Below are 17,207 nucleotides of genomic sequence, written 5' to 3' on the forward strand. Positions count from 1 at the left end.
CCAGGGTTGATGTAAAGATCAAATGACATCATGTCATTAAAAGTGCCTAGCACAGGCACTGGCAGAGTAGGCATTTAATAAATAGTAGTTTTATTTAATTTTATGTCATTTTTTTTAAGGAAAGGGCAAATGTAAAGACTTGTTATTAAGAAATAAAGAGACAGAAACCATAAATATGTGGCTGCAGTTTTTCCTTCACTAAGAAAATTGTTCACCAAAGCTGTATTTTCAGTGAAAATGGGAGACTGCTCTTTCGCAATACTTCTTCCACCAAAAATTCAACTTTCAGTAATCAGACACTTTGAAGTTTGGCTGCTCAACTTATGGCTGCTCTGTATATTACTGATACATCCATATTTACAACATAAAATTTAAGAAAACGAAGAAAATCAAAGTCAACAGGGAAATGCTGATGATCACATGTAAATGTTAGACTCTACAGCCTATCGAAAAAGAAATCATCGTCTCTAAAGATGAGAAATAAAGGGCTTACAAAAAGAAATACCAGTAAACCGGACATTCTATACAATAAAGAACATTTATGAAGAAAGCATATATGAAAAAAATTATATTTTCCTCTTCCCAAAATTATCTGAGATTTCATTTTCAGCATTATTTCCAACTTGTTTTGTAAGATTTTTTTTTTAAAAAAAGGGTCACCACTGCTTTGCTCAACATTTCCCTTTGGGTAGCATGGTCAATCTATTGAAAAAAGAAGCGATTTGAGGGGCTCACCAAGGAAATACATAAACTGACAGCTGTAATGCATGGCAGTCCAACGATAAGTAATTTGCAACAGAACAGTCCCAGAACGCTCCGGGAAAGTTAATTCAAATGGGAAACTCTGATAAAAATGTTCTTTGCCCGAGGTTACCAGGCTGGTAGCTGTACAAGCATCTCACTGCCCAAGGGGCTGAAAGGCATTTTCCATCTAAAGGATGCAATGGCTGGGAAGGAGTTCAGGCCACAGTGACTGTCAGAAAGCTCAGGTTACAGCAAAACCTCCAAAGTCATTTCAAGAACATAATCAGAGCTCTCTTCTGCACAGTCACGGCAGTGGTAAGTTCCTAGAACCAATTTTTGTTGCTGAGTTCAGCATTAAACAATCCCTGAAAAAGCTCAGGTCAGCCTGGCTGAATAAACAAGCAATTTTTACCATAGAGATTCAACCACAGCTAAGTGTTGTTCTGTTTCACCAAAAATGCATGCATATACCTAAGTCTACCCTCCACTTTCAAAAATACTATAGTTGGCCAACTTTCTAGAATTCTCATGGGTTTGATAATGTTCAAGCAATGACAGTAAAGTCTCCACTATCCTTTTCCTCAAATACGTAAAGACATCAAGCACAGAGTAGTTTCATAAAAATTATCTGTATTAATACAAATTGTATTATCTCTATCAATGTTAAAAAATTAAGTGTTTAGTTGAGATCTATCTTGATTAGCCCAGCCTCACAGTATACTGGAACAAAAAGTTAGAGATTCCCAAAAACTTGCATTATGGCACAAATCCCATTTTAAAGAACAAATCCTTAAAGGTTCTGTGAGAACAGATGTTTTGAGAAAAATATTTGTTTTAAGAATACCATTTTTTGTTAATTTCAGATTTTATGTTCATCCTTTGCCATCACTACTTATGTAGATTTCTTTCTACTAAAATTTAGTTGGGGTATTTTTGAAAGACCTCAAACTGGCTTCTCAGGGTATCCTTTCTCAAGGCACCCACAGAGAGAAAAACCAAACAGTCAGAGACAGAGGAAACTCTTATAGGGGCAGTTATTTGTTTCCTGAGCAAACCCACTTCCTTCTTCAAACATTTCCTTCTTTCCACCAATATGTTTTTGAAATTAGTATAGAAATCTTCTTGCAAAATATACTGGTGGGCCTAGTGCCTGGAATCTGGACAAATGCCAATGGCCATGCCATTTTTAATATCATCACTGTAGTGTTGTATAATTAGAATCTCAAATGAAGTGTCACTTCAGTAGTACAGAAGGCTCCCTGTAATGTCAATTGATGTTTTAGCAAAAGAATCCAAATCATTATGAGCTAGAGCTAGGCACTGAGAAAACAAATGTTATTGAAGTAAAAATCTGAATGTAAAAAAAAATTTCATGGCTCCTAACTACTCCATTATGAAAAACTATGGCATCTTTCATAAGAAGGAAATCATTTTTTTTTTTATTTAATCTTTCAAACCTTAAGCAAACTGTAATGAGTTGTTGGGTTTCTTTACACTAAGTATAACCTTGGAGATAAAACTGATAGTCTCATAATTATTAAAGTTATGTATTTTATTAGAAATGTATCTTATCAATGATTACTGTCTTGACTTTACTCGAAGCAGATAAAGTTGAACAGAAAACTGGTTATGATGATTCTTCTGTGCTAATAAATACAAAATATAATAAAAAAGTAAAATCGGTCTTTACCTAAATATAAATAAAAAGTTTTATTTATTTATCAGCAAAGAATGATACCAGAAAAACAGACAAAAGGAATAAAGTCTCTTAAAATGTTTATTTTTGTCAGAATAATTGACAATTTTCTGTTAAGTCTTTTGGTTTATTATAATAAGCATTTCCCCCCTTGAAAAATCCATTCAAAACATCTCAATCTTTGAGGTAAAGAACTTTAACTAAAAAAACCATCCTGATTTTTTTAAAGAAATAAATTCTTAAAATTCTTTCAGCTTGATAAATAGAAATAATCTCTTCTTACTCTACCCTCGTGAACAAAAAAGTACTTTATACAGCAAAGTATCCAGCCACTTACTGGCAAACAAAGGTGAGAACTATTCATTTACATATTCTACTCAAACACTGTGCAATACTGCCGTGTTTATATAGACTTTTTTTTTTTTTTTTTTAAACAGTTACCAACACTCTTCTGGCAAAGACAGGGTTTTGGAATGGCAAAAGCAACAGAAGTTTTATCTCTTAAAGCTCTGGAAGGGAATTAATCTGAGTCATCTTCATCGAGATATTCCTCAGCATTGCTTAATGTTCGAACGGCATCTAAAAAAAAAAAGAAACGGAGAGAAAGTAAAAGAGAGAAATTACAAATTGTTTGGATTTCGTTTTCACTTTTAAAACTCCTGACGATTCAACAAATTGCCATCTACTCTCAGACCCAGGGATTGTACTTTACCCAAGGATCTTTTTGAACTTTTGCTTTTCAGCCTCACTGTTGAGTTTCTGCTTCCATGGAGGCTGACAAATACATTTGTCTGCACATTCCTTCGATACACAGAAAAGTAAAGCACATGTTACTAAGTAAGGTACCATTATTCTATCTCACACAAAATGCACCATGACCAGTGTGGAACACACCAGATGCCCCTCCACTCTGACAACTGTGCTTCCAACCTCCTCTTCCAGTGACAAGTGCACACATGTTGGTCAGTCAACAGCCTGCGGCCTGACCTGAAGCCAAGGTCACTGGGTAGAAAGATAACTAATGAGGGGGAGAAAAGGAAGAGAACGAAAGCACCAAAGCTTCAGTTTCATTTTAGAAAACACACAAAAAATAAAGTATAACCAGAAGCAAAAGATCGAAATGAAAAATAAATAAGTTTTGAAATAGAAAGAGCTGAACCCCATCAAATGTAAAATCAACCTTGAACGCGGTTCAAAGGAAAGACATCTGATCTTTAACTGTTCACCTATTCAACTCTCTAGTCAAATATCTATAGCAGATTTTGTGGTATTTGAGGTATTCTTTGTCCTTCAGTGTGGTTACTTCTGCACTTTGTTTTAACCTCATTTCTTCTGTTAGTAAGAGAAAGATGACTTGCCATAGTGCAAATTCTGACCAAATAAAATCCAGAGACAGAAAAGATCCAAGCAAATAAATTCCTTCTGCTTCCTTCCTTTCAAGGACTGCTCTGAGGCAGTTTCTCTGAAAACTTCTCATATGGACAAATGCTGAATGAAGAGCTGTATCTCTTCACGGCCTGTCTTGCAGCATGACCAGCATGGTAACATATCTCACAGTAGCGCTTCCCATCCTCCCCTACTTCACTTTCATTTCTCTTACACGTTCCACAAATGTTATCAAAGTGAAAAACTGAATGCAAACAAAAAAAAAATCATGGCTCCTAACTACTCCATTATGAAAAAACTATGACAAAACAAGCACTAGCACTTAAGACAGACAATAAATAAATGGTGGAGGGATAAACACAGTAACAATAAATAAATGGTGGAGGGATAAACAATAAATAAATGGTGGAGGGATAAACACAGTAACATGGATAAATCTCATAGAAATAATGTTAAGTGAAAGAAGTTAGACACAAAAAAGTACATACTGTTTGATTCCATTTATATCAAGTCTGAGAACAGGAAAAATTAATCTATGGTGAGAGAAGCAAGGATGCTGAGGGAGGCTTCTGGAGTATGGGAAATATTCTCTATCTTAATCTGGGTTGTGGCAAGTAAGTGTAAGCACAATAAAAAAAATCATCTACCTGTACACTTAGGAATTATGTACTTTACCTAATGTAAATTATACCCCAATTTTTAAAAGTTGGAAAAAATTTAAGGGTTCGACCCTCAAACATGTCCCTGAACTCACCCCTATATCCCAAAGTTACACTTCATAGTAATTACAACAAGTGAATTATTTTGTCTCTATAAGAAATCCAAGCTGTGCTTTTAAAAGTGGACGCAATATCAGAATATACCTTTTCCAGCTTAGAGTACATGCTGGCAATTAACTATATGGCCCAATATTCAAATTCTTATTCTAACTAGGATCAAAAGACAAATTAAAACTTTTTAAACTGGATGATTAGGGAAACGAAGCAAGAAAAAAAAAAAAAACAGAGAAAAAGATAACATGAAAATTGAAATATAAAAATTCATTTCCTGGCCCTATGTGCCAGGCCCCAAGATTACCTCCTTAATGAATCCATTATCTAATCAGCACAAATTTAGAAGGGCAGGCTCAGGACACTTGGAGTAAACAAAGAAATAGAGCACTGAATCTCCCCGCCCTATTTTAAAAGACCACAGAAAGGTGAGGGATAAAGAGAAGAGTTTGCCATCTGCCTCTCCCAACTGCAGTTGCTCATGTCGAGGTTTCTGGTTGCAGCTCTCTGGAGTCTGAATGGATTTAGTATTTTTCTTGCCTATCACAATCAGGTTCATACTATGCATGAGATTCTGATAACCTTTAGCTCATAAACCTAATTCCTCAGTCAGGACATTCTGAAGATACCCATATAGCAACAGGAAGTCAGTGGTAGAGAAAGGAAGTTAGGCCACAGTCCTGACACAACCAAGGCAGCAAGGAGTAGGAGGTCCACCTCTAGTAAATGTGTCTCTCCCACATGGCTACAGTCAAAATGTAGCTGGGAGCACCACTTAGCTGGTAAATACTTTCTCACTCAGTAGAACCTATTCTACTCATGCATGAGGATTCATGGCTTAAATAATTAAGGAATCCTAAACTTCTTAATGGTTTACACTATATCTGAACTGAAGTTAAAAGAAATAAGAATCTGAAACAAACACATATCTGGAATAAAGTACAAAAAAGAACAATAGATTGGTGAGGAGGGCATGATGGGATTTGATGATAGGTGAGGAGGATAATTCTGAGAAGCTTCCTTGATGACCATGAAGAGAAGGGGACTGTGTGATGTTTTTGACTGAAACAGGAAACCCCAGGACTGACTTTATTTTGTTGCTTCTGCTAAGAATGGAATATGGGACAGCATAACATTGCCTCTTCTCATAAATCAAAGGATACCTGAGGGAGAAATAAGTTTTCCCAGGGTTCAAAACGTAATGGAAAATTGATTCGAATGATAAGAATAGAAATCAGTATCTCATTACACAAGTTCAAGAACTCTGAAAATGATAATACCCTCAAGTTGAAATAAAAACAAATGCACTTAGTCTCTATAATGGAAATTTCTCAAAAGTTGTTTTGGTGATTCTCCACCAACATGAATCAGTCTAAAGTTTAGACTATAAAGCAATACTAAGAAGGATTAGAATGATTAATAGCAATGCTAAAGACATGTAGAAAATGAGTCCTCCTTTATACTAGTTCCTTTCTAAAAAATAGTAAAAAAAATATCAATTACTGGTTTATTCTTCAAAGTGATATTACAGTGCCAAATCATCTTCTACCTTTCCTTTTTCTACATTTCTGGGTTTCTCACGGACCAGGAGGTTGATGGTGAATGACAAAGGAAAAAATAGGAGGATGGGAAGAAGAGTTCAAAGCATATCTTTCTAGCATTTCTTTCAGGAATCACTACATTAGAATGACTCTGGGGAGAAACATTCAATAGGCTAAAAAACATCCGCTCTCTGAATAGTAATCATGAATGCTTCAAGTGTGTTTAATACCTTTGCTTTCATACCTTTTCAAAACAACCACACAAACTTTTCATTTTTTTCAAATCTATTCTCCCACATCAATAGCTATTTTTATCTTTAAAAATGTGCACCTAAACTCTATCTTTAAAACACCCATAGTACTATGAATAAATGCTGAAATATCTACAAAGTCTAGAATAATTTTGATTATAGTTTAGTGATTCCTTCATCTAAACTAGAAACAAAAAAATAAAATAAAAAAATAATAATATAGAAACAAAATACAATCGTGGAGATGTTACATGCTTAATTTAAAAAATATTTATAGAAAACCACTCATCAAAATATGTCTGAAGAAGAGATGGAGACCATGGTTCTCTGATAAGGATTGTAATGGAAAGCAAAGTGACTAGAATTTGATTGTAAGAAAAAAAGGAAATACACAAATATTAAGAAAAAATCAATGTCTCGTCAAATGTGTTTGCATAAAGGTATGCTTCTGTGTCAGAGGTTCTGATTTAGACCAAGAATATAAAATCTAACTTCGAAATCATCTGAAGAGTTAATCAAGAAATTTTTTTCCCCAATGCTAACTTGATAAATCTTAGTCATGGTGGCATCATAGGAGAGAGAAGAGTTAAAAACAATTACCTGTTCCCTGTTTCTTTTTCAGGAGAGTCGCACAGGCAGCATTGGTAGCCATGTCCAGGGCCAACTTCTTCTCGTTGTTTCTTAAGTCTGTTCTAGCACCTTCCCCAACACGAGAAAAGTAAATTAGATGTTTTTGAAGACTTTATAGTAGCAGCCAATCCTCTCCACCAAAACTAATCACTTTTGACAAAACTGGAGAACCTTTCTGGCCCAGAAGTAAGCTTTTTCAAAGCAGAAAAATCTTTCTCAAAACAGTAATAGTGTATTTGACATCTTTAATCGGGGAGGTTGTTGCTACACCTGTGATAATTATGCAGAATCAAAATATTGCCTTTCCCTTTGAGTCCCTATAGAATTTCATGTGAACTTTTCAATGAGGAGTTTACCGTCCCTATGGTAAATCCCAGATCAGTTAGACCCTAGTAGCTATATGTGCCTCAGCATGAGTGTTTGGAGATTAAATTCAATATGTCCTCTGCTGCTTCTTCTGTTCAAGAAGGTCTTTAGAAAAGAACGTGCAGGTTGAGCTAGAGGGATTAATATTTTATCTTTAAGTATACTCTCATGCAAATTAGCAGAATAGTAACATAATAAAACCCAGAGGCAAATTCATAGTTCCCGTACCCCATCTTCTACTCACTTTTTTCCTTGTCTTCATTGTGTTAAAAATTTTATCAGAATTCATGAATACATTCTCATTGTTAAAGATTCAAAAATACAGAAAGAAGTATGCTGAACAAAAGTACATGTCCCATTATAGCTCCCATTTTCCCTGTCCTTCCCCATTTTCAACCTTCTCCAGAGATAACCTTTCCCAAAAAGTGGACATCAGTTTTGTCTCCCTTATGAGCATTAATGTATTAACAGACACATATGTCTGTTAATCATACTAAATGTATTAGTCTGTAATTTGATTTTTTTAATTGATGTACAATTGACATATAAAATTATATTAGTTTCAAGTGTACAACATAATGATTTGATCGATATATGTATATATTGTGAAATGATGACTACAATAAGTCTAATTAAAATCCTTCATCATACAGTTACAAATTTTTTTTAATGCAATGAGAACTTTTAAGATCTATTCTCTTAGCAATTTTCAAATATGCAATACAATATTAACTATAGTTACTGTGCTGTAAGTTAGATCCCTATGACTTATTTTATAACTGGAAGTTTATACCTTTTGACCTCAAGATTTTTTTTAACTCAACAATATATGATGATACTCCTTAGTAGTACGCATACTTATAACTCAATCTATTTAAATGTTTATAAGTATTCCATTTTGTAGCTGTTACAAAAATTCATTTAATCACTCCTCTACTGAGAGGCACTTAGGCTGTTCCTAATTCTCACTATCACAAACAATACTGCCATGAATCTCTTGAACATCTTTATTTATATATATTTCTGAAGGATGATTTTCTAGAAGTGGTACTGAAATATAAGAATATGTACATTTTTAATTCTGTTAGCTACTGTCAGACTGCTTTCCAGGAAAGCTTTACCAGTTTATACTTTCTGCCACAATATATGAGAGTACCATTTTCTTTGCAACCACATCCTCTTCAACAAACAAAAAATAAATGTCCTAAAACTTAAAGGCACAAAAATATTGAGTCAAAAAGAATAGTATATTTAATTAGGAATATAGCAATCTCGTGTGAAAATTTTTGTCCTGAGCAGAATTAGATCTATCCACACTTAGGGTTGTATGGAAAACCTCATTTTTTCATTGTGCTACAGTTCAAAAATCCTAAGGGTTAATAGTTCTGTGAATAATCATATCTTATACTTTAGTACTCATACACATGATTTCTGTTAGGACAGGAAAAGTTCAGAGACAGCTATGCTAGAGAAGAAACACAACCATTTCCTGTGTCCTCCTCAACCAGCGCTGCCCAATAGAAATACAATGTGAGTCATATATGAATTTTCAATTTTCTAGTGGCTACATTTTCTAAAAGTTAAATTCTTTTTAATAATATATTTTATTTTACTCAGCATACCTGAAATGTTATCACTTCATCATATAACCATTATAAAAATTATTGTGATATTTTATGTTTTTCACTAAGTCTTTGAAATCTGGAGTTCATTTTACACTTACAGCACATCACAATTCAGACCAGCCTAATTTCAAGGGCTCAGGAGCACACATGGCCAGTGGTTGCCTTAGCAGATAGCACACCTCTTGATGTAACCCTCTATAAGGGTTAATTAATATTTGTGGGACAAATGGATGGATGAATGGACAGATGGTCCATAATTTCACTGTTCCCACTGACTTGTGTAAAAACAGGGAATCAAGGGATCTTATTTCTTTCTCTATACATCTAGCACCTGTTCAGCTCAAAGCAGGACACTGCAGCTACAGCTGTCTTTCTTATTTATCAAGACTTTCTTGTGAGAGTGGGAGCCTCTTTACTCATACAGCTTTCTCAGAGAGGATCTCCTCTGCACAAATACAAACACACACACATACCCCTTCCTTCTAAAGCCCTTTAGGCCTGCAGAAATGTACATGTTCTTACTAAAATATATGTATTTTTAAAGCTTACCAAGGTTTTAATTTAAAACTAAAAACTTACACAAATCACAATAATTTCATCTTATCATAACAACTCTGATTCAGGCAGAGTAGAGGTTAAAATTCCACTTTTAACATAAGAAGCCTAAGGAGCCTATTATTCTTCCTACTTTTTCAAACAGTATAATTGGATGTAGCCTATTTTTCAGGGTAAGCAAAGACCAGATAAACTCAGCACACACTTTACCTTTTTCTAAAAGCAACTGGACAATATCTGCATAACCCTTCCAGGCAGCAGCATGCAAAGCTGTGTCTCCCAACTTGTTCTATGGTGATAAAAAGAGAAAGCAGCATTTAAAAAAGAGTATGGATTGAAAACAAATATGAATTTAGGCTTACTCTAAGTAAATTTGAAATAAAAATAATGTTATAAAATCATATAAAATTCCAAAGAGGGAAAGGAGATTCAAGGGATGAAAGATGAGTCATTTTGGGAGATGGAATAGGATGGAGGAATAGAAACTGCTGTGGCAGAGCACAAGTGGAAGTGCAGATGCCTGCAAAGACACCAGGAGGAAACAAACAGATTTGCCCCCACAGAAACCTAACATAAATTAGGAACTGAAGATGCCTGGAGACACTGAAGCAAGAATGAGGCATAGGGGTAAAAACAAGGGTACTGGATGAAAGTGTTTATAAGGAGTAACCCCAGATCACCTGCCTCTCTCTTTGCTGCCAGATGACCCAGGACAGATGGTAGAATTACCCTGTCGAGAAATTAAACAGATAGTTTCCAAGCTCATGGACACTTGGTACTAGATAAGGTGGCAATAAGGCCAGAAACTAAAAGCAGGGAGTAAGTGGGAAACCTACAAACTGAGCAGTAAGACTGCTCTTCCAGCTGCCTTTTCCTCCCCTGCCCCAGGGTGTATAATCTAGCATGTACCTCCAGGCAGCAGGCTGGAGGTTACTTCTCTGGTGAAGCTCAGCAGCACCACACGCAGAGGAGGGAATAAGTACACATACTGGTATATGGGTTCAACCCAGCAAAACAAACAGGGCCTGGACACTTCACCCTATAAAGAAAACCAACAGCCAACAAGCCCCACAAGCACACAGAGATTCCAATAAGATTTAAACATGAATAGATAAATTAAGATACTAGGTATTCAAAGAAAGCCTCCTATATTTGAGAAAAGACAAAAACAAAATAAATGAATCTCCAAGGAAAAAGACACGGTACCGTGAATAGCAGAAAATGTTTTCAAAAGCTATAATTAACATATCGGAGATATAAGATGATATTGCATAACAAAACAAGAAAAAGATGCTATTTAAAAGTAATAATCAGAATAAAAGAGCAAATTTGGGGTACAGAGAATTCTAAGATGGCCCCCAAGACTCCTGCCTGCTGGTACACACTCCCTGTATAATTCCCGCCCCTTGAGTGTGGATGAGACCAGTGAATATAACAGAATATCATTCCCATAATTAGGTTTCCAATCAGCTGATGTTAAGTTCATCAAAAGGAGATTATACATTATTTACAATAGCCAAGATATGGAGGCAACCTGGGTGTACATCAATGTATGAATGAATAAAGAGGTGATACATACATACAATGGAATATTACTCAGCCATAAAAAAATTTTTTTAAATAATGAAATCTTGTCATCTGCAACAACATAGATGGACCCAGAGAGTATCATGCTGAGTGGAATAAATCAGATATAGAAAGACAATTGCCATATAATTTCACTTACATGTGAAATCTAAAGAAGAAAATCAAAAAACAAAACAGAAACAAACTCATAGACACAGAGAACATTTTGAGGGTTGCCAGATGGGAGGTGGGGGATGAAGACAGTGGGTGAAAAAGGAGAAGGGATTAAGAAATATAAATTGGTAGTTACAAAAGTCATGAAGATGTAAGGTATAACATAAAGAAATATATACATATAGTCAATAATATTGTAATAACTATGTACGCTGTCAGATGGATATTAGATTGATTGGGGTGATCACTTCCTAAGTTATATAAATGTCTAATCGCTATGTTGTACACCTGAAACTAATATAATATTGTATGCCAACAATAATTGAAACAAGTATTTTAAAAAATAATTTTTAAAAAACAGGGGGGAAAAAAAAAGGAGATTATACTGGGTGGGCCTGACCTAATCGGCTGTGCCTTTTCCAGAAAAAAAAAAAAAGGTATAGTTAGAGACACACTGTCATGCTGGCCTTGAGGAAGAAAGCAAATAGCCATGTTGTAAAATATCAATAGAGAAGGGTGGTCTCTCAAAGCTGAGGGTCACATTATTACAGGTACAAAACTCAATTTTCCTGGCAACCTGAATGGGCTTGGAATAGGATATGAGCTTCAGATGAGAACCCTGCTCCAGCCAATACCTTGATTGCAGCCTGTGAGACCTGAGCAGAGAACCCCATCTATGCCATGCCCATAATTCTGGCCTACATAAAGTATAAGGTTAATGGGTATTGTTTTAGGCTGCTATGTTTGTGGTAACTTGTTATGTAGCAATAGAAAACTAATGCAGACATATGGGGACTTAAAAAAGTAACCAAAATAAAACATAAAGATAAAGGCAAGAAAAATCTCAGAAAAGCTAAGAAAATTGGAGATTCAACCTAAGAGGTCCAACATAACTAATAGGAATTCAGAAGCAAAGAATAAAGAAAATGGTCAAACAACTGGCTATAAAGACTCTAAAAGAAATAATACTTTCCATGCTGAGAAAGTTCACCATCATTACTGGGAAAAGACAAACACGAAAGCCCATCATCATGAAATCTTAGAACACCAAAGCTAGAGTAAAGACTCCAACTGAGAGAAAAAGCAGATCACGCACACAAAAAATGGGAACCAAAATGACATCAGACCTCTCAAGAGCAAGCCTAGAAACCAGAATACCATGGAGTTGTACCTGCAAAAATCCTGAAGGAAATAACTTCAACCTAGAATTCAACCTAGCCAAATAATAGATCCCAACTTCCCATTTCTTGGGAATCTACTTGAAGATATTTTTCAACAAATGGAAGACACAAGATGCAGAAAAGTGAAGACAACACAGGAGAGAGGTGAAAGGTGCTGTTTTTCCCAGGGAAACAGCAAAGAGCAGCAGAGACAAAATTGTTTAGATTAGAGAATGAGGATGGAAGGCTTCAAGAAGTATGATTCCAGGGAGAAAAAGGAAAGCAATTGATTATGTTATACATTTTGGAAAAGTACATGAAGGAAATATGAAACAATATAGGAGTCTTTGTGAGAGTGAGACACACACACACTAGCTAAATAAAAGTCAGTAAGTATAAAAACAAAAAGTTCTACACATAACCAAAAACTACGATGTGATACATTGAGAAGATCAGAGGAGGAAAAGCTGGGTACTAGGGTGCTGGAAGATGAGAGCTGGACGGCTGATAAACTTAAATCTTCACCTACCAGACAGGATGCCAAAATACATATGAAGATGATAAATTATGAGAATGCTCTATGAACATTTTCCTTAGTAAGAAAGAGCTAAAAGCCAAAAGTGATACATGAGGAGAAATGCAGTAGGCATTTTGGGCTTTACACAATTTGAACTTTAGTACAATAGTAATTTAACTACGTGCTTGTGATCTTTTGATTTAAGATTTTATGAAAGATAATAAATAAGAAAAGGTAGGTCAAGATAGTAAGATATGACTTTTCATGCCCATAAACCACACAAAGAGAATGACTTCCCCATAAGCAATCTCACCTGTTGGTTCAGTTCAATGTTTGGTTGAGTAAATAGCATTTCTACTATATCTGAAATTCAAATAGAAAAGATAATTTTTAAGAATGAAAAGTAAAAGTCTGACAAGACTATACAGAATAAGTTTTCTTTTTTCCAGAATAAGTTTTAAAAAGAGGATTTTTTAGAAAAATCTTCAAGAAAATTCTTACAACAAATTTTTCAAAATGTATGTAAATAAATAGATTTAGGTAATTTTTTCTCAAATAATTTGGATTTTGCATTTTCATATGACATCCTTTACAGGAATATTTTTAATGATACTATGATACTTAATATTTATATCACTGACTTATGTTTGTTAGCTAAAATAAGATGAGCTTCTTTTGGGAGACAACCATTAATTTACCTTTGGCTATGCTATTTAATTTGTTGAGTTCTTTTATTTCTGATTGTTGTTGGGATTATTGTGTGTGTGTGTGTGTGTGTGTGTGTGTGTGTGTGTGTGTGTTATAGAGAGAGGTAGAAAGTGAGTGTGGTAGATTTTTGGCCAGGCTGAAATACATCTAGAAATCTCATTTATCATTTTTACTACTGATTATAACAGAAAGTTATCAACTAAATCATTACTCATGCAAATACTGTCTTCTCCTGAATCTAACAGTTTGCATTAAAATTCAAATAGAAAATCATGAAAGCATATCGTGGGAAAGGCTAAGCTAGAGGAGTCGATTCTGTCCCTTTCTTTGTAAGATTAGATAACGGGGTTTGTTTTTATATTGCTGTTCTTTTCCTGTAACCTTTCTAAGCCTGAGAGAGAAAAGGAAGCTTCCAGTTTTTCAAGTGAAAGAGGTCCATGTAGAGAGGCTGATGGATCACATTCTACCTACTATTCTACAAAGCTTCCAGGAACAAGGCTTCTGGCTGATGTTCTAAAGCAGGGGTCCCCAACCCCTGGGCCACGGACCGATACTGGTCCATGGCATGTTAGGAACTGAGCCCCATAGCAGGAGTTGACCAATAGGCAAACAAGCAAAGCCTCTCCCCAGTGCCAGCATCACCACCTCAGCTCCACATCAGATCATCAGGCATTAGATTCTCATAGGAGCACCAGTCCTTGGTGCCAAAAAGGCTGAGAATCACTGTTCTAAAGGATTTGAAAAAAAAAAAGGATTTGAAAAGAATAACCAGGGTTTTTTTCATTTCTGTGAATCCGACTCCCCTAGATGAAGCACATTTTCCAGTAGCATAGACATTAATGGAAACAAACAAAATATAATACCTTTGTGACCCCCATGACAAGCCCAGTATAAAGCAGTGCTTCCAGCTTTGTCTAAGCCATTAACACCAACTCGGTTGTCCAAACACTCTCTTAACCAGCTCAAGTTGCCTGAAAAAAAATTTTACATTTATAGAAACACAATAGGGTTTTGTTTTTGTTTTGCTTTAAGATTAATTTCATCCTGTATAAAGTTCCATTTGCAATGGATTAATCAGCAAGTCTGAAATTAAGACTTGCCCAGTAATGCATTTATTATGGTACATTTTGACTTCCAGTTTATTAATGGAAAGCATTAACATCAATTTTTAATGGTAAGTTAATGGGAAGAGTTACCTAAAAGGTCTACATAAGTTATTTTTACTCTGTAAAAAAACCAAATCTATATATATACACACACATGCATATATATTCTTTTGTGAATTCCTGGAACTTGGGGGAAAAAAACAGTCATGCCTAAGAACAAGGAGACACACTCGTATTCATATTTAAAATGTACTTTCGGCTCTTACAAGAAAAGAAATATTGAGTAACCGACTCAAAGTTGCTGCTTTTATATGTTAAAGTATAACTACTCATTTAAAATCTTGGCTAATGGCCTAAATATCTAATTTACAAAAAATGTTTGAAATGTCAGTTTCATAGTTCTACTTATGCACAATCCTAAACCAATCATTTGCTTTTGCATATGTGATTCAAAAAGACTTAAAACAAATAGAATGAAAGAGAGTTCGCTGAGGCCTTGCAAAAACTCCCCATTACCTACTGCAGAGTTTCTCAACAGTGGCCCTTTTGACATCTGGGGTTGGAGAAATCTGTTTTGGGGGCTGTCCTGTGCACTGTAGGATATTTAGCACATCCCCAGCCACTACTCAAAAGGTGCCAGTGGCATCCCCCTAGTCATGACAGTCAAAATGTCTCCAAATATTGCCAAATGTCCCAGGGTATGAAGGGAGGAGTTATCTTCAGTGAGAACCACTGATCTACAAGATGGTATGAAGGGAGGAGTTACCTTCAGTGAGAACCACTGATCTACAAGATAAAGCCACAGGTATGAGGCCCATCCTATTGCTCCCTCCTTCTCCAACTCCACCCACACCCATTCACTTGCACTACATCAACACTCTCCTAGACGCTGTACCTGCAAGAAGGCCCCACTCTGCTGCCACACTGTTATTCATTCTGGCCTCTATCTTAAGCACACTTCAACTGCTATGCTTATCACACCACCTTATTCTGTTAAACACATCTCTCCCCTTCCAGATTTTGAGCTCTGGGAATCACAGACCATGCCTCTCCACTTGCCACTAAACATAGGGGTACGTAAAGGACCCATTTTAAAATTAAAAGTACACTTATCTCTCTAGAATGACAGAAAGCAGAACAGAGATTGATTGCCTCTAGGAGAAACAGGGATTTAACTGGAAAGAAAACTTTCTGGGACGATACAGTGTTCTAGATCTTGATCTGGGTGTTAGTTATGTGGGTGTATACATTTATCAAAAGTCATTAAACTATATAATTAAAACCTGTGTCTTTCACTGTACTATGTATCTCAATCAAAAAGAATCACACCTACCTCTTTTTGCTGCTTCATGCAATGGATTGTCAATGGATTCTGCCTGCTCAGCCACTAGATTGAAAAGAAAAAGTGCAAACCCAATGTTGAGTGTCACCAAAATGATTCACTAAAGCCTTCATTGTCCCCCAGCTTCCCGAGTGCCAGGGCCTTCGACAATTCAGCTTCCCTTACTAAATGTGGGAAAAAAAAAATAGCACAAAAGTCAAACTGATATTTCCTGCTTCAAAAGAAGCTAATTATGTGTTAAATGAAACCAAGCTAAGCAATAAGACAATAACATAGCAATTAAGTGGAAGCATAAACAAAACAAACAGGTCCTTGGCCCACACACCAGTTTATTCAAGTATTTATAAATTTAGTCACAAAAATAAAAAAGAAAGCATATGATGTTCATTTTTACATTCTGTAAAAACATCCAACAAGAAGACAGCTAAAATTGTTTCGCTTGTGTGTATACATGTGAGAGGCAGCATGAGGGGAAAATATTTTGCTTCCTATATTCAGAAAGGGCAATCAGTACACCTCCAAGTGCCTCCAAGGAAGCTGTGTTCGTTGCTGTCCTAGAATCAGGAGTGACTGCATGAACACTACTATTCAAATGAGACTTCAGACTCACTCCCTCTGTCCATAAAGGACTATAACTGGACACTCCCTTGGCTACCAGGGATCCAAAGCCACAAAGGAACATTTTACACTCTCAGAAATGGAGTGTGTGGTAGAAGTGTATTTGGGATTTCCAAGGTTAGAGGAGTATAGAAATGTTTGAAGTCTTTTTTTAATCCATACTGGTACACCCTAAAACCAGGGCAAGTGGAGTTTCTCTGTTGGGCCCCAAGCCTCAGCTCTTGATCCCCTCTCTTTCTCTCCTCCCTTCCCCTAGGAGCTTTAAAGTGCCTTCCTTAAAATTTTCTAGGTCCCTTCCAGTGCTTGGAACTGATGCCTGATGCCACCCCTATTGGTTTAAGGATTTATCTAATGTTAATGTCAAAAGAATCCTTAAAAGTGATTTAACTTAAACCTTCTCATTATACAGATGGGGAAACAGTGCCAGAAGCAGCAGTTCAGTACCTTCGCTA

General features: G+C 35.8%; 1 protein-coding gene across 1 annotated transcript in view; it reads right to left on the reverse strand.

Annotated features, from left to right (window-relative positions):
• Positions 1 to 2,503: 2,503 nt before the first annotated feature.
• Positions 2,504 to 17,207, reverse strand: part of OSTF1 (osteoclast stimulating factor 1) — a 45,841-nt gene continuing 31,137 nt past the window's right edge. Inside the window, exons 5-10 of the mRNA XM_011377898.2 lie at positions 16,129 to 16,182; positions 14,553 to 14,660; positions 13,295 to 13,344; positions 9,775 to 9,853; positions 6,989 to 7,087; positions 2,504 to 3,019 (exon numbers count right to left, since the gene is read on the reverse strand). Of these exons, the coding sequence (XP_011376200.1) occupies positions 2,961 to 3,019; positions 6,989 to 7,087; positions 9,775 to 9,853; positions 13,295 to 13,344; positions 14,553 to 14,660; positions 16,129 to 16,182 (449 nt within the window). The 3' untranslated portion in view covers positions 2,504 to 2,960. The remainder of the gene's footprint in view (positions 3,020 to 6,988; positions 7,088 to 9,774; positions 9,854 to 13,294; positions 13,345 to 14,552; positions 14,661 to 16,128; positions 16,183 to 17,207) is intronic.

This window comes from Pteropus vampyrus, unplaced genomic scaffold (assembly GCF_000151845.1).
Source record: "Pteropus vampyrus isolate Shadow unplaced genomic scaffold, Pvam_2.0 Scaffold324, whole genome shotgun sequence".
NCBI lineage: Eukaryota > Metazoa > Chordata > Mammalia > Chiroptera > Pteropodidae > Pteropus > Pteropus vampyrus.